This window comes from Magallana gigas, chromosome 2 (assembly GCF_963853765.1).
Source record: "Magallana gigas chromosome 2, xbMagGiga1.1, whole genome shotgun sequence".
Classification (NCBI taxonomy): Eukaryota; Metazoa; Mollusca; class Bivalvia; order Ostreida; family Ostreidae; genus Magallana; species Magallana gigas.
In genome coordinates, this window is record NC_088854.1 from 35187091 (window position 1) to 35203524 (window position 16434).

General features: G+C 37.1%; 1 protein-coding gene across 3 annotated transcripts in view; it reads left to right on the forward strand.

The window, feature by feature from the left end:
* The first annotated feature begins 961 nt into the window (after window positions 1–961).
* Window positions 962–16434, forward strand: part of LOC105333013 (uncharacterized) — a 211163-nt gene continuing 195690 nt past the window's right edge. For all 3 annotated transcript variants that reach the window (XR_010711048.1, XM_034445895.2, XM_034445896.2), the window contains exon 1: window positions 962–1193. Coding sequence is in view for 2 of the 3 variants with exons in the window: in XM_034445895.2 (XP_034301786.1) it covers window positions 1141–1193 (53 nt within the window). In the remaining variant the exon portion in view is untranslated. The remainder of the gene's footprint in view (window positions 1194–16434) is intronic.

Consider the following 16434-nt stretch of genomic DNA (forward strand, 5'->3'; position numbering starts at 1 on the left):
TCAATGATTTGTCATTTTTATTTTATTGAATATAAATTATATGATATATATAAAAGAAGTTGAATTATTAAAAAAACCGAGACCATTTAGTGCTATATCATTGTTAAGCCAAAAAAAAAGTTAAATTATGAAAATGACGACGATTAAGTGCTAATAGATAAACAAACAAGAGGATGCGGCACACTCCTTTTGAGTCCCAAACGCGTGTCACGGGTGTCAATGGGGGTTTAATTATAGGAGCAGTTTATCATGTTTATTATGAGACGATAACCACCGAAGACCATATATATCCTTTCAATAGTTAAGTACTACCCCATATCAGATTTACAAAATCGCCAGAGAAACAAGACATCATGACAGGTACGTACGACAAAATAGTCTGTTTAATTATTTAAAAAAAATTTATATCTTACACTCAAGTGAACCGTAAATTAATATAAGTACTTTTTAAGTAGCACCAAAAATAAAGACTGTTCATACGAAATGAAAATTAATGAAGCTGCATAATATTAACGACATAAATGAATGTTTATTTATAGCAATCAGTATAAGCATGATAAGTGTCTGCTTTAGTTTTCTGTATAATCATTATAAGGTGATAGACTCTCCATGTCAAGCTAAAGCGGTAAACGTACGTATCAATTTTGCATTCAAAATAATCTTAGGCTATCCGTACATAGACTTGATATTTTGGAATATAGTTGCAGCATTTACCATTTTGTTTACAATATATCGAAGAAACATAGAATTAATATGATACGGTTCTAATTATGAAATATATAGTTGATACATAATGAAATAATTATAAAATAAACAATACAAAATACAAACATTAATGATTGATATTAATATTAGGCCTAAATTAATATCAATTTGCTGTACGGCGCGAAACATCTCAGAGGCGAAATGTCTTGGAGCTAAAGATCTTTTGGGGCGAACAGTCCCACCTTCATAGTCATCATACTACTTTTACACCTATCCGGAGACAAAACATTTACACCAACCCCATCGAGATTCCTGCTGCGGCCTGGCTTTTACGATCAGTACCCAATTTAGCCACACTTTTTACTGTCTTTTCATGTTTTTTCAAAGACAATATAAAGATTGTGGTGTATTTTAGAATATCATGAAATAAGGAAAATGTCCCTGTCTGCAAATGAACGGAAGGTGTTTTGGCAGAACCACAAAGACAGGTATTGACAATTTGTTTGTTTTTGTTATGGTTACATATATCGTCGAAATACGTACATTTTATGAAATTTATCACATGCCGGTATTTATTTAAACTGTAAGATGCTTTCTTTGGTAATTCATATGGGATATGAAGGTAGCGACATTGCCAAAAAAAATACATATCCCACGTTAGCAGGTTATGTTTTTTGCTGCAATGATCGCTATACCTTCATAATCCGCATGAATCATCAACAGGTTGGGACCAATCTCCCAAATGGGATATAATAGTCCGTTTGGGATATAACAGCCCTAAATGGGATATAATTTTAAAGTGCAAAAAATAAAAATTTTTGATTTTGAAATTTTTGATATAAATCCGCATTAGAATAGATGAAATGCAACAACTTTTGGTAAACAACTTTTTCTGTAGCTGTACTATCATGGAGATTGATCCCTCAGTATATCCAAAACTTCTTGAGGATCAATCTTACAAACTACATACATATAGAAAAACTTCTTAACAAAAAGTTGTTGCATTTGATTCACATAAATGCGGATTTATGTCAACAATTTTAAAATTATTTTTTGCACTTTAAATTTATATCTCATTTGGGCTATTATATCCCAAATGGGCTATTACATCCCAAACGGGAGATTGGTCCCAACCTGATCAAAGAAAGCAGTTGATTGTTTATTTTAACATCTCACTTTTAACAAATTAATAACAAAACTAAATTACTGTTCATTTCATAAGTACGTTAGCTAAAAGTAACAGCCAAATCGTCTCCTATGAGACTGAGAGTCTGACATCATCATGACTATTTCATGCAGTCCGTGATTTTTCTTAAGTTGCTGTAGGTTTAGACCAATCGATAAACAGGGTACGTGTGTCAATTTCAGTCCTGACACTTTCTTGTCAATTTCAGCCGCTGTAGATTTCGACCAATCAATAAACGGGCCTTATAGATTTCAGTCTGGTTGTTTCTATAGAGCTATGAGTTAACTAAATTTTAAAGAAAAAGTAGAGGGAATAATACTTGGTAGATGTAAATATATGAATATATATTAATATTACAGTAACTTAATCCAAAAAGTTGGATCACGTCGAGTTGCTTTCAAGAAACTTTCGTTCTTGAAAGAGTATGCATGAAAATGTACATGTAAAACATGTCTCAAACCTCTAATGTTTCCAAAATACTACAATTACAAGTGTTAGGGGAAACGAAAAGATGATTGCTATTTATTTTCTCTTAAGACCGCAGAACATTAACTGGCAAGATTGGAAATATACAGCTTTCATCAGTTTCACTTGTTACAGTCAAAACATTTGAAATGGGTGGGAACAAATTGACACGGACGTCTGAGAAAACATTGGATCGAAACTGTAGTTATAGGAAATGTATTTTCAATCCACCTCGGCATTTCTAACAAATATTCAGCAAATGTGAAAAGATACCAATTCGGATATATTATACGCAGGGCAAAGCATTGTCCGATGACTTCTTATATGAAACATTTTATATATTCTATTATAATTGGATATAATTTTAATCTTATAAATTGGAACTTTGATTGTTCTCTGTGAATAAACCCCGTTTCAACTATGGCCCCACTTGATTTCAGACTTGTGACGACTGATTCTCTGAAGTCATCGGACAATGCCTTGCCTTGCGTATTATATTTGCTGAATATATACTTATTTGGTGAAATAATTTTTTTTCAATCACTTTGCTGATACTAAATATAATGTTTTCATTTGCTTTAACTATAACATGTATATAGCAAGTTAGAAATACCGAGGTGGATTGAAAATACATTTCCTATAACTACATGTACAGTTTCAATCCAATGTTTTCTCAGACGTCCGTGTCAATTTGTTCCCGCCCATTTCAAATGTTTTGACTACAATGTCATTTAACCTGAAATGTATGTAGGAGGAGAGTTCCTGCAGATTGCACCATACTATAAAATATCCCATTATGCTTAAACACATGGCTTTCTCAGGCCTCATAGTTGTACTTCTTGAAGAACATGACGGTATATAAAATTTCGGTTTGGCTACGAAGCGAAGAAAAACATAGGAAAATACTATTGTTTTGTCACAAAATGTCACAGTTTTAGTGGCAGGGTTGGGTCATTTGGACGTGCTTGGATACCGCTTGATCAGTAGAAAAAACTGGAAACCAAGTAGTTATACTCATGTGTGCTCATTTGATCCTGGGAATATTGAGAGTACATATTTTTTTTTTAAGAATTAAAGTGACTCACTACACCTTGAAATATTTTCTCACATCAGCAGAAAATTACTTGATAATGATAGATATCATAATGGATAAGAAGTATTTAAGTTAAATAGGCAAAAAAAATTCAATTTCGGATGAAAAATTACATTTTCAAAAATTGAAGTTAAGTAAACATGAACAAAAGCTCCAGGCAGATTCGAACTCATGATCTGCTGTTCAGACGCCCAGTACTTTAGCTACTGAGCTACAACGATATACAACCGAATCGAACGATATAAACAGTTTAACAAAATATATAAATCACCATCTTGTGACGTAGTGTCTTAAAATGTACATGTATAAGTAGTGAGGTACCTTAAAAGTGAAATGTTCTGAAACTAACCTGATCCAATAGGCACTTATTCTCCTTTGTGCTCGATAAATCTAGACATTTGTGGTGTCACTAGCCGTTCCATCTTTCCATGTTGAGAATGATATGTCTTTTCCATTTTACGTCGAGCTTTACACGATGACTAGGGCATATATTACAATTATTCAGAATAGGTGAAAAGGATTCACTTCTGAGCAGAAGTACATTATAAATTTCCCTCTGATAGAAAGCTGTCCTGTCCAAGTTTTATAGACCTAAGATGCCCGCTTACATCTTTAGAACTGTCAGAAATTTGAACAAATTCCTTTTCAGATGGGGAAAAGGCTCATTTAAATAACTATCACGCAAGGGACATGAAAACAATAATAATGACAACAACAAAAGACTAAATTTACGACTTTCAATTATTCTGATAAATCAACAAATGATTGATAGAGTATGCTCTATAAACAAATAGAATTAGCAAAAAAAAAGTCATTGTCATAAAAGGAAACCATCAAAATACAAATCAGCCAATGATTTATGAATGGTTCAAGCGCAGCTGTTTTAATATCACAAAAATATTATGATTTCAAAAGATTTCAGTCAACAATTGCCAAAAAGTTTTCTTTAAAATCAATTCTCGTCCTCGTGAATTTCAACAACTGTTTTTCCGTCTCTTTGATATGTCTCCTGCACTCGATCCAGTTTCCGCCGTTTGTGTGCTTCATTCTGCGTACCCTCATCCACAAATTGCCCATTGGTCTGGGTACTGGCATTGACAAGTTGACGCTGTGTCTGTGTATTGGCATCACGAGACAACAATACAGGCACTAGAGATAAATTTGCATCAATGGATGAGCGTTTTGTTGGAGCGGTCATCGGGTGTCGAAACAGGGAAGGAGCCCGTGGCGTCAGGAGATCCTGAGAAACCTTCAACTTCGTTGTTGGTGCGCAAACAGGAGTCGGTCTTGTCGGCTTTCTTTGGACAACTTCTTCAACCAGGGGCTGCTGTGGTGTACTCCCAAATACATCAGACATATTCCCTGGGTCCAGTTGCTCCCAATTATCAGTGCCGCTATCAGCCATTACTGAAACAGTTTTATTTTATCGAGTGCGGCGATGTCTCCCCATGTCACGTTTCTAGTTCAAGGCATAGTCACAATCGGCGCATTCAAATTTCTTCTGCCTTTGCTTTCTTCCACATTCCACCACATGCTTTTCCCACTCGCCCTCATTTGCAATCCTGATATTACACATTGGACATTGATGGTCTTCCATCCTAGGTGTTGTTTTTATACCCGCACTTTCTAAAGAAAGTTCAAATATATTGTTGTTACTCTGTTCCGTCCGTCCGTCCGTCCGTCCGTCCATCCATCCGTCTGTCCGTCCGTACGTCTGTCACGTTTTACTTTCTCAAACTGCTCTTACATCTTATAAACCAGCAATCTGAACTCTTAGAGTTTGATTTGAGGTGCCATGTTGTTTTGTAAAAAGGTTTAAAAAATTCTCTGGTAGTCCTGGGGGTCAAATAATTGGTAAAAAATGACGTTTTTTCACAAAAAACCTTCTTCCTCGAACTTCTCCTACATTTTCAACAGTAGACAAATCATCTCTTGGAATATGCTTTAGGGTATCCTATAGATGAGCAATAAGGTTTCGGAATTTTCAATTTTGTCCTGGGGGTCAATTAATTGCTAAAAAATGACGTTTTTTTTACAAAAAACATCATTTTCTTTTTGCAGTAGCCAAATGATCTTTTAGAATATGATTGGGGGTGTCATATTGAAGTGTGATCAGGTTCCAGAATTTTTTTTTTTATTCAGGGGATCAGTGGGCAACAAAAAATGACGTTTTTTTGCAAAAAAAGTATGGTTCCCAGAACTCCTCTTTAGTGCTGAAACGAATACCATAAATCAGTATTCGAATATTCGTGAGTGCTATTCGATTCGTATTCGAATATTCGTAGATGTCAAAGAAAAGGTATTAAGTTTGTATTTCTAAGTGGGTGTATGTGTAGACTGCTTAAACAGGTCAGTTCGAAGTTGACACTTAACGCATAAGTATCGATTGAATTGGGTGTGCATTTATTTTTTAAGCAAATAATAATATACTGATATTTTTTTAAAAATTTCCTTTACACAGGATGAATGACCATTTTTAAGTTCTCCTTAAAGATAGCTTAAAGATGCTTAAAGGTAGCTTAAAGACGATCTTTAAGCCACCTTTAAGCCACCTTTAAGGACAACTTATAGGTCCTTAATGTCCAAACTTCTTTAAGCCACCTTTAAGCCACCTTTAAGCTACCTTTAAGCCACCTTTAAGCCATTAAAAAATTTGAATTCAATATTGTGCTTAATTTCCAACAAAATGTATTAACTTTATGAAAGAAAAGGTATTAAAACGGTTTTTGTTCTAGAAAGAAAAATGAAAAAAAAAACACAAAAGAAAAACCGGCCACGGCGAGAATTGAACCCGGGACCCTTAGTTTACTAGCATCACCACACTTCCTCTGCGCCACGGCAACTTACATATATATGAGCGTTTTTATATCCTATATATCAGCGGATATTGAATCACTGTATTGAATGTGTTTACTTGAAAAGATTTTGACAAACCATTCAGTTTGTAACAATCAATTATATCTAATTTATAAATTACATGCATGCGTGTATTTAGAATGAAATACGGAACTTGGTCTTCAGTGAACAAAAATATATTATACCTAAATGGAAACCGTTAGGTTCACAATAGTAGGCTTTCTTAGTTAATAAATTTAAACCGAGTAGATATACGTTCATCTAATTTATAGCTAAAAAAATGTAAGAAAGAAAATGAAATCATTTCTTTTATTAAATGCATTGATACTATTAGGGTATTTGTTCAATTTCTCACAATTTTCCGGTTTTCATGATCGCGGCGCCGATCCAATATGTTTAAATATTTACATGTAATTGTATGTACATGATTTTTAAACTATCAATTCTATAACAAACAAAATTACCAATTACCGGTGACGTATTTACTGCATGTGGCAATTGCAAATGACTTGTACCGGTACATACAATTGTATGATGTGCCAGGCCGGGTATATTTGACATATTTACCCTTATACATATATTTAAATAATCAACCCCTATTTATGATCACCGGTACATTAATTAATTAGCCTCAAGATTTTACTCTTACATACATGTATCGTTAATTTGTAGACGTAACATCTTTGAAACCCAGAGCTAGGAAATAATACTTTGAAAATGAATTACAAATGTAAATTAACTTTTATTCACTAGACTTATCGTATACTCGTACATACTAAGATTCAACGCCTTTAGAAACCCTGACGTGCACCTGGGCACACGACACACCTGTTGTGTATATCGTGTATATTCTGTGTTAGTTCCAGGGGTTTTCTTAAGTTGGACAAACAATAGACTTTAATTAGATATACACAAACATGCACCTGGGCACACGACACAACTGTTGTGTATATCTTGTATATTCTGTGTTAGTTCCAGGGGTTTTCTTAAGTTGGACAAACAATAGACTCTAATTAGATATACACAAACGAACAAAACTATGTCTAGACAAACAAAGCAGTAATATCCTGCCCGATATAACAAAGGCAGTTGAGAGTCTTTTCATCTTTAACATGTATCTAGCAGATCTAGAGTTAGAAATACTGAAAATTGAAAAAAAAAATACAAACCTTAAACCAATTATCAAATTAAATCATGCATTTTTGGTTCATTATCTTTATTTTGTTTAATAACCGGAGGAACAGAGAGAGAGAGAGAGAGAGAGAGAGAGAGAGATTTTTCACCGATTAATTTATAATAGGAAACAAACATACTTTAATTAGTTTTATGCACATATTAAGATACAGAGACTGCGCTCATCCCTACAATAATTTTGAAACCCCCAAACAATTATAAAGAATTTTATAACGGCAATCTGTGTCCATCGGAGCGGTGCTGATGATAGCGATCTGTGTTTAATGGAGCGACGATTAAAACCGCCTGGAACACCCCCCCCCCCCTTCCTTGGAAATTATATTATCACTCGGATGACCCCCTCCCATCTCTATAAAAGAGCTTTTGCATTTAATATATGTTTTTATTGTTCAGCTTGATCAATATTGACTTAAAGGCCACTTAAAGACAGTGTAAAGGCAGTGTAAAGAGAGCGTAAATGCCACTTAAAGATGCTTAAAGGTGGCTTTAAGGTGGCTTAAAGGTGGCTTAAAGAAGTTTGGACATTAAGGACCTATAAGCACTTGCTTAAAGGTGACTTAAAGGCGGCTTAAAGGTTGTATAGCCTTTAAGCTCCTTTAAGTCACCTTTAAGCCACCTTTAAGGACTTGCTTAAAGATGGTTTTTCGCCCTGTGTTAAATAGAATCAAAAGATTGATTACTTCTTTAATAATATACTACAGTCCTGACTTCTGTGTGAGACCGATACCGTCGGATACGTAACTTCGTAAGTCAGTCCAAATATTTCCGCCATGTTTAATATAGTATCAAAAAGAAAACTGATAACGCTCATAGTTCCGGAAATGTTCTGTTTATTTGAAGAAAAAAAAATTATATCAAGGTATCTTTTAAAAAAAAACTTTCGATGTACCTTTCGATATTAACTCTCCGTAGCTCACACTCGTTCAAACATTTAAGCAAATTATTTCTTCAGCGTCTGTTATGAATTGATTAATCCAGAATGTTTGTCTCCGTTCGATGAAACCATGCTTTTACTTTCAAGGTAAACAAGCATGCGGTACCCCAAGCATGGCAGAAGAGTCTATTACTGGGTTAAGTGATAGATTCTACCAAGCATGGCAGTCATAGATGGCTTGTCTTTTCTTTCATTCAAAGTAAAATTTGTCAGCTTCTCCTTTCCATTGTAACGAAATAACACGATGCAGCTTAGTTTACAATGCATAATATGGGTGTTAGACATGTGATCGAATATTCGAATGCTAAATATACATTCGAATATTAGAAATTTACTATTCATTCGCGAATATTCGAACATTCGTTCTGATGTGCCATGACCTAAGGAGGAATAATATCTTTGGATTAAGGTGGGGATCTCAATGGTTTTTATGATATTTGATAATTTCAGGAAGAGCAATTGGGATCATGACCTACATACCATCTTAAATGCCTTGAACAAAGAAACAATAATGTAATATGTACATGATATATGATTCAATTTAAGAACCCAGATATAGATCAATCATCTATGTTTTGTAATACTTCCTATGTATATTATAATACATGTATTAGTTTGTGTTTTGTTCTATACTATTCATGTTCATGACTGTAGTGTGGCTTAGTCTTATTTTAAATTACATTAAAAAATTGTCAAATATATGACTTGGAACCCCCATTCCCAAACAAACTCAAATATAAACCGGCCCTATTGTTTATACAGGGTCAAGATGGGGTCAACTCAATAGTGCAAGTCTGACAAATGAAAAAAATAACTTTTGCAACTAAAATGACAGAAACTTTACAAATGAGATAGGATAGGTAACGATGATAAGCTTATTTAAATATTAAAAGATGATGATACAGTATGCTGTCAAAAGGAGATCACATTTAGAAAGTGAAAGTAGAACTTATGTATGCTGGCATCTCATTATATTGTGCTACTGCTACTACATGTATTATGCTTACCTATATTGGTCAACATCATAATGATAATCCAATTAAAACACAATAATGAATTCCTATAGCTGATCTTAACTAATCCTTTTCTGCATTTGGAAAACACAGACATGTATGTATACATGCGAACCCATCTAATCGAAGAGCTGGGTAAAACTAGTACCCGCCAATGATACCTTCAGACCTGTGTTGTGTACGTAACTTCAGACAAAGATCAGTTATTTGTAACATGCATGTAGTTTTATGACCTATTCTTCAAATCCACTTGCACCATTTTATTAGGTAAATAAAAGCTTTAAGGTCGTGCAGGACACCTGCATATTGTTATGTATTTCTTCCTATTGAGATAAACAATAAAGTATATTATATATTAATTAAATATTTACCCCCCCCCCCCCCCCCCCCCCCCCCCCAAATAATGTTACCTAACATTGAAGTGCAGTGGGTTAGAGCCTTTACATGTCTAGAAGAGCATTGGGGTCCAAGGTGTATTTTTGGTAAGGTAATTTTACTATTGATATAAATGAATTTTCATGGGGGGGGGGGGGGGGGTTCTGGACCCCTCACTCCCACCCCTTCTCTAAATCTGTGCACACGATGATGTACATATGTATGCACACGGAAGCAAATCTAAAACCGGCAACCGCCACGGGGAGGGGGCATAATTTAATTTTTAATTTTGTTTGTAATAATTATATAGACCGTTATACTTTCTATGACATGAAATGTTAAGATTACTGATTAACTGAAAATTCACTGCAAACAGTTCAACCCCAACTCATGTGTATTATCATATGGGAAGGGATCTCATCCTTCAGTTATGAAAATTATAATTTTTAAATGTATTACCGGAGTTTGCATGTGCATGGCCTTCATTTTTAATTAAACTGGTACAAAACAGTGTTATTTAGGGGCAAACACTTGGTGCGGGTATTACTGTCTAATGACAGCATCTAGTTGTATTTACCATTATCTACGAAAAGAAAACAAGCCTGCTACAACTACTCTAATTTCAAAAACTCAAATGGACGAGCATTTACACATATCTACTATGAAATTTTAAAGCTCTAAGCTCTGTAATCTACTTCATAGTCCCGCAGCCATTTTAGTAAGTTTTTAGTATGCTGTGGACTACTATTTTTGCATGCGCCAATTTCTTCTTTTAATGTGCAAGGTCCCTCATCAATAAGAACATTGTCTTGAGATTGCTCGTCAACAATCTAATCATCCTCTCTCTTCACCAGATCTTCCTCAGTTTCTCCCTGAAGGATCTGAGGTTGACATCTTCTCATTTTATCACAATGTATTACTGTGTTCTTCCCGCGAGAGCCGCATGTAACCATGTAAAGAACATCAGACAGTTTATTCTGTATTCGAAAGGCCCCCTTCCAAAAAATGTTACCTTTGGAAAGCATCCACTCATCCTTATCTGAAAGTATACATAAACCAAATCTCCCGTCTCGAATGAAGACGAAGACACCTTAGTATCATGATACTTTTTCTGTCGAAGCATCTCACCTGGCATATGTTCTCTTACAACTGCATGCGCTTTTCTAAGAGCTCGCGCAAAACCCAGACCCATTGATGCCCTGGAAGGTCTTTCATCTCTGTTGGCATTTCAAACATTAGATCTAGAGGTGTTGTTGGCTCTCTTCCATGCATTAGCATATTTGGAGAAAAGTTGGTACTCTCATGTACTGTTGAGTGGTATGCCATAAGGATATATGGAAGATGCAAGTCCCAATCCTTTTGATTTTCTTGAACATAAGTGCTCAACATTGATATCGACGTTCAGTTGAAGTGCTCAACCATCCCATCCAATTTAGGATGGTAGGGGGTAGTCCTGGTTTTTGTTATTCTCAACTACCGACACATCTCCATAAATAGCTTGCTTTCATACTGGTGCCCCTGATCTGAATGGATAACAGAGGGTACGCCAGATCTTACTATCACTTGCTCCATGATTGTGTGGGCGATATTTTCTCCTCCATATTAGGTAGAGCAAACGCCTCTGTCCATTTTGTGAAATAATCTGCCACGATGAGAATATGATGATTCTTCATGCCTGTTTCTGGTAATTCACACAAAATATCAGAGGCCAATCTTTCCATTGGCACACCAGATGCTAGAATCTGCATTGGAGCCAGACGCTTAAGGATTGGATTCTTTTGTCTACTACAAGCATCACAGCTTGCTATGTACTGATGGAAGACCTGTTGTAATCCCGGCCAATAATACATACTCTGTTTAATTCTGGCCAAAGTCTTCGTAACGCCAAGATGACCTGAAGTTTTATTATCTTGGCACATCTTTAGTACATTCCTCCTCTCTGAGTCAGGTATTATGACTTGAAATGTCTGTCGGTTTGAAGGAAGCAAAATCCATCGCCGTCCTAAGAAAAGTGAATGCTCAATCTCTCAAATTGGTTCCATAGTGACTTCACTACATAACCATATTGTGTCACATCAGAAAATGCTGGTCTTCTGCCAATTTTGACCCACTGGCGCACTAGCTGAATATCTTTATTACCTCCTTGCGCTTCCAGTAGATTTCCATTTTTTGCTTCAGAGTACTCTTTATTGAGTTTTGGAAATGCTTGCAAAGTTTTCACTGATGGAAGAGGCGAATCTTCCCAATTAGGGACATATCCACCTTGATTGCAGGGTATCCTACTAAGCGCGTCTGCATTTCCATGTTTCTTACCTAGGCCGTGCTCAATTGTTATGTCATACGTGCTAATGACCTCGAGCCATCTTGTCAACTGGCCCTCTGGGTTCTTGAATTTAAGCAACCACTTAAGCGGTCCATGCATATGGTCTGTTCTTAGGAGGAACAGTCTGCCATACAGATAATGGTGGTAGTGTTTAATAAAGTGTACTACAGCCAATAACTCTTTTCGAGTCACACAATATCGTTTTTCGACTTTTGTCTTTGTGCAACTTGCTTAAGCTATCACACGCTCCTTTCCATCTATTTCTTGATAAAGCACTGCGCCTATAGACCAATTGCTTGCGTCTGTGTCAAGTATGAATGGTTTAGATATATTGTCTGGCAGTGATAATATTGGTGCAGAAATCAGCCTGTTTTAAAGTGTCTTGAAGGCATCATGTGCCTCCTTTGTCCATTGAAACTTGCGCCCTTTCTCTGTAAAGCTGTGCAACGGTTTTGCTTCTGAAGCAAAGTCTCTGATAAATTGCCTATAGTAGCTGCACAATCCTAGAAAGGGGCAGACCTCAGGCACATAAGACGGAACTATCCATTCCGCAACTGCTTTGATTTTTTCTGGGTCTGTTGCAATGCTCTCTTGTGAAATGATATGCCCCAGATACGAAACTTTAGTGGCAAATAGATTGCACTTTCTTGCTTTTAATTAAAGCCCCACTCTCAGCAGTTTATCAAATACCCCTTCAAGGTTGCAAAGCATATCGTCGAATGACTTATCAATAACTATAATATCATCGAGATATACAAGACATATGTCCCATTGCCGTCTCCATTAAGCTTTCAAATGTCGCAGGCGCACAGGTAAGACCAAAAGGCATTACCTTGAACTGGAATAAACCTTTGCGCGTTACAAAAGCTGTTTTCCATTGCAACCTGCCAGTAGCCGCTGTTGAGGTCAAGCGTTGAGAATAAAGCATGCCCTGAAATATGATCAAATGCCTCTTTTATGTTTGGAAGGGGTTACGCGTCCTTAACTGTGACTTCATTGAGTCGTCAATTATTGAAATAAATATATTATTAAAATATCTATGCAGAAGCGCATTGACCCATCTTTCTTGCACACAAGAACCACAGGTAAAGCCCAGGGGCTATAAGAGGATTTAATTACCCCTTCATCCAACATTTCGTTCACCTGTTTATCAACTTCTTGCATTAGATGCAAAGGAATTCTTCGTGCCCCATGTTTAATTGGTTACCTTTATAAACAATTAAGAGGAAGCAAAACATTTATTGGGTCTTGTACCCAAACATCTAGTATAGCTAAATAAACAAACACTGCAAACCAAAATACATTGTACAATCATACATAAAACAACCATAAACATATACATGTATTTGTAAACACCCAAAATACATACCGGTATGTACTAAATAGTTTGGCACTTGGGGGCTACCCATTCCTTCCCTACCAGCAACAGCCTGGGCTGTGAGCATGACAAAGACCCATGCCAAAGGCTGATCTCCAGCGGGCATCAAGACTAGAACAGATTGTGCTCAGGGCTGATCACAGCGAGCCTGAATTAGAACGAAGCATGACCCGGGGCTGATCTCCAGCGGACCTCTAGACTAGAACAGATTGTGATCTCCAGCGGGCATCAAGACTAGAACAGATTGTGCTCAGGGCTGATCACAGCGAGCCTGAATTAGAACGAAGCATGACCCGGGGCTGATCTCCAGCGGGCCTCAAGACTAGAACAGATTGTGCTCGGGGCTGATCCCAGCGGGTGTACATTAGAACGAAGCAAGACCCGGGGCTGATCCCAGCGGGTGTACATTAGAACGAAGCATGACCCGGGCTGATCTCCAGCGGGCCTCAGGACTAGAACAGATTGCGCCCGGGGCTGATCCCAGCGAGCATAAATTAGAACGAAGCATGACCCGCGGCTGATCCCAGCGAGCATAAATTAGAACGAAGCATGACCCGGGGCTGATCCCAGCGGGCATATATTAGAACAAAGCATGACCCGGGGCTGATCTCCAGCGGGCCTCGAGACAAGAACAGATTGTGCTCGGGGCTGATCCCAGCGAGGATGAAGGAATAACCAACTGCAAGGTGTATTCAAAGCTACAATACTAACTAGACAACTAGACTACCGGTGTATTCAAAGCTAAAATACTAACTAGACAACTAGACTACATTAACCAACATATGCATAACTCCTATAGTATAAAAAAACAGTATAATTAATATATCTAAGTGCCTTAAAGACTTCAAACAAAAATTTAAAACATAGACTTGGGGGGAAATTCCCAAGGAATGAATGCCAAATGAAAGAAGTAATGAGTGAAGCCCCCTGTTTAATTGGTTTCCCTTAAAGCCCAGTGTTGATTTTGTGTTCAACTACTGAGGTTTGACCTAAATCAAAGTGCAAACAAGTGCTGATACCTTTGTAGGAATTTAGCGGCTTGCATAGCTTGTGTATAAGATAGATTTTCCTTACATCGATCAAGGAATTCTATCAAATCAGGTTGTAGTTTTGAACTATTTACTACCGCTGTTTCTGGCAGATTCTCTTCATCAGCAGCCGTCATCTTTGCCAGCAAAGTCCCCTTGTATATTTGCTGAGCAACGTCTGTAACATTCATCAGACATACAGGCACCGTTTCACTGCCCTTAACCAATGTCCTACCTATGAAAGCACGCCCCTTCTCAAGAAATCTCTCTTCTGGCTCGACAATATAATCTGAGGCTCCAAATGTATTCTGTCCTGGAATTTTAGCCTCTACAATCATTTTACTCCTAGGAGGAATACAAATATCGTCAGCCGCAACAACACGAAAACAACCAAGGGTCCTCTCACAAGAAATGTGATATTCCTCATTGTTAAGTCGTATTGTATTAGAGTTGAGATTTAAAATACCCTTGTCTTCTTCACAAAATCTAGACCAAGGATTCCATCGACCGTAACATCTGTAACCATCGCTGGAATAAATGTTTCAGACTTCCCAATTTTAATATGATATTCTGCTTTTCCATACAGAAAAAGTGGGTTTCCACTTGCGTTCAAAACTTTCTGTCCATGCACTCTCCTCTAGTGCTGGGCTTTTTTCTGCTGAAATTATATCATGCACCCTTTTTTGAGATCAACGTCAATGACGCTCCTGTATCAATCAACATTTTTGACCATACTCCGTTTATATCAGCTTCAACAAATATACCAGATTCGTTAATCATGGTGCTTCCACCAACATGTCCTTGGGCATTGTGCTGCTTCCTCCAGCGCTCACTATGAATCACCTGCGCATTGCCACCTTTCTTCGCTGATGCATTTCTGTTTCTATTTGTTTCTTTATTTTTAAGTTTTGGACAATTTCTACGAATGTGTCTCTTTTCCTTGCAATAATAGCAAGTCACCCCCTCTTTGTATTTCTGACTGGCAACTGTAATGTTCGTCTCCTCCTAAAATTCTGATCTTGGACCTGTTTTTTCAAGTTATCTAACTGGGTTTGCATCCTTGTCATTATTTCAATAAGCTCTGTTGATTTTGTGGGTTGTTCGCACTCGCGTTCCTTACCCTCAACCATCCAACAAATCACCTCGCCTTTCTGTTCTATAGTATGAATCTAGTTCTACTGCATGTCGGATTGCATCATTTAAGTTTTCAGGCCTATTCTGTTTAATGCGCAAGTGCATATCCTAATTTACTAGTGCATCAATGAATGCGTCCTGCCAAGCATCTCCCTTAATTCCGCTCTCGCCGTAGGATAAGCAATGGCACGTCAATCTACGGGTGGCCTGTCATAGCTCTAGTTAAGCTCTTTGACCCTTCTATCCAGAAATTTAAACCTTAAGTTAAACAAACCAGTTCATGTTAACAGATTAAAGCATGTTTATGTACATGCACCCACACCGGAGAACTACTTTCACATTACATGTTCAGTCTACAGAGACCAAGCAGTGCAAACTTCTGATTTGAACCAGGAATCCAATGAGACCAGTCATCTCCAAGTGATGTCTGATGATTCCATGCGGTCCGATCACATGACCAGTACTCACAAGAAGCATTCAGAGTCAGTTGCTCAGTATGAATCACCTGTTCAGCCGACAGTGGATCCAGATCCACATCCCGTGCCCAGTGTGTCTACTCGTCCACGCCGCTCTATAAGGAAACCCCTCCGTTACCAGGACAGCAGTGTAGATCTCAGTGATATTTCTTCATCCAATCATTGTTCACCTACCATTCTTTATTAGATTAAACACATTTTAGCTAAAAGAGGTTCTGGTTATGATGTTGAATACCTTATTCATTTTAGGGGAACCATCTCAAAAAGCTACATG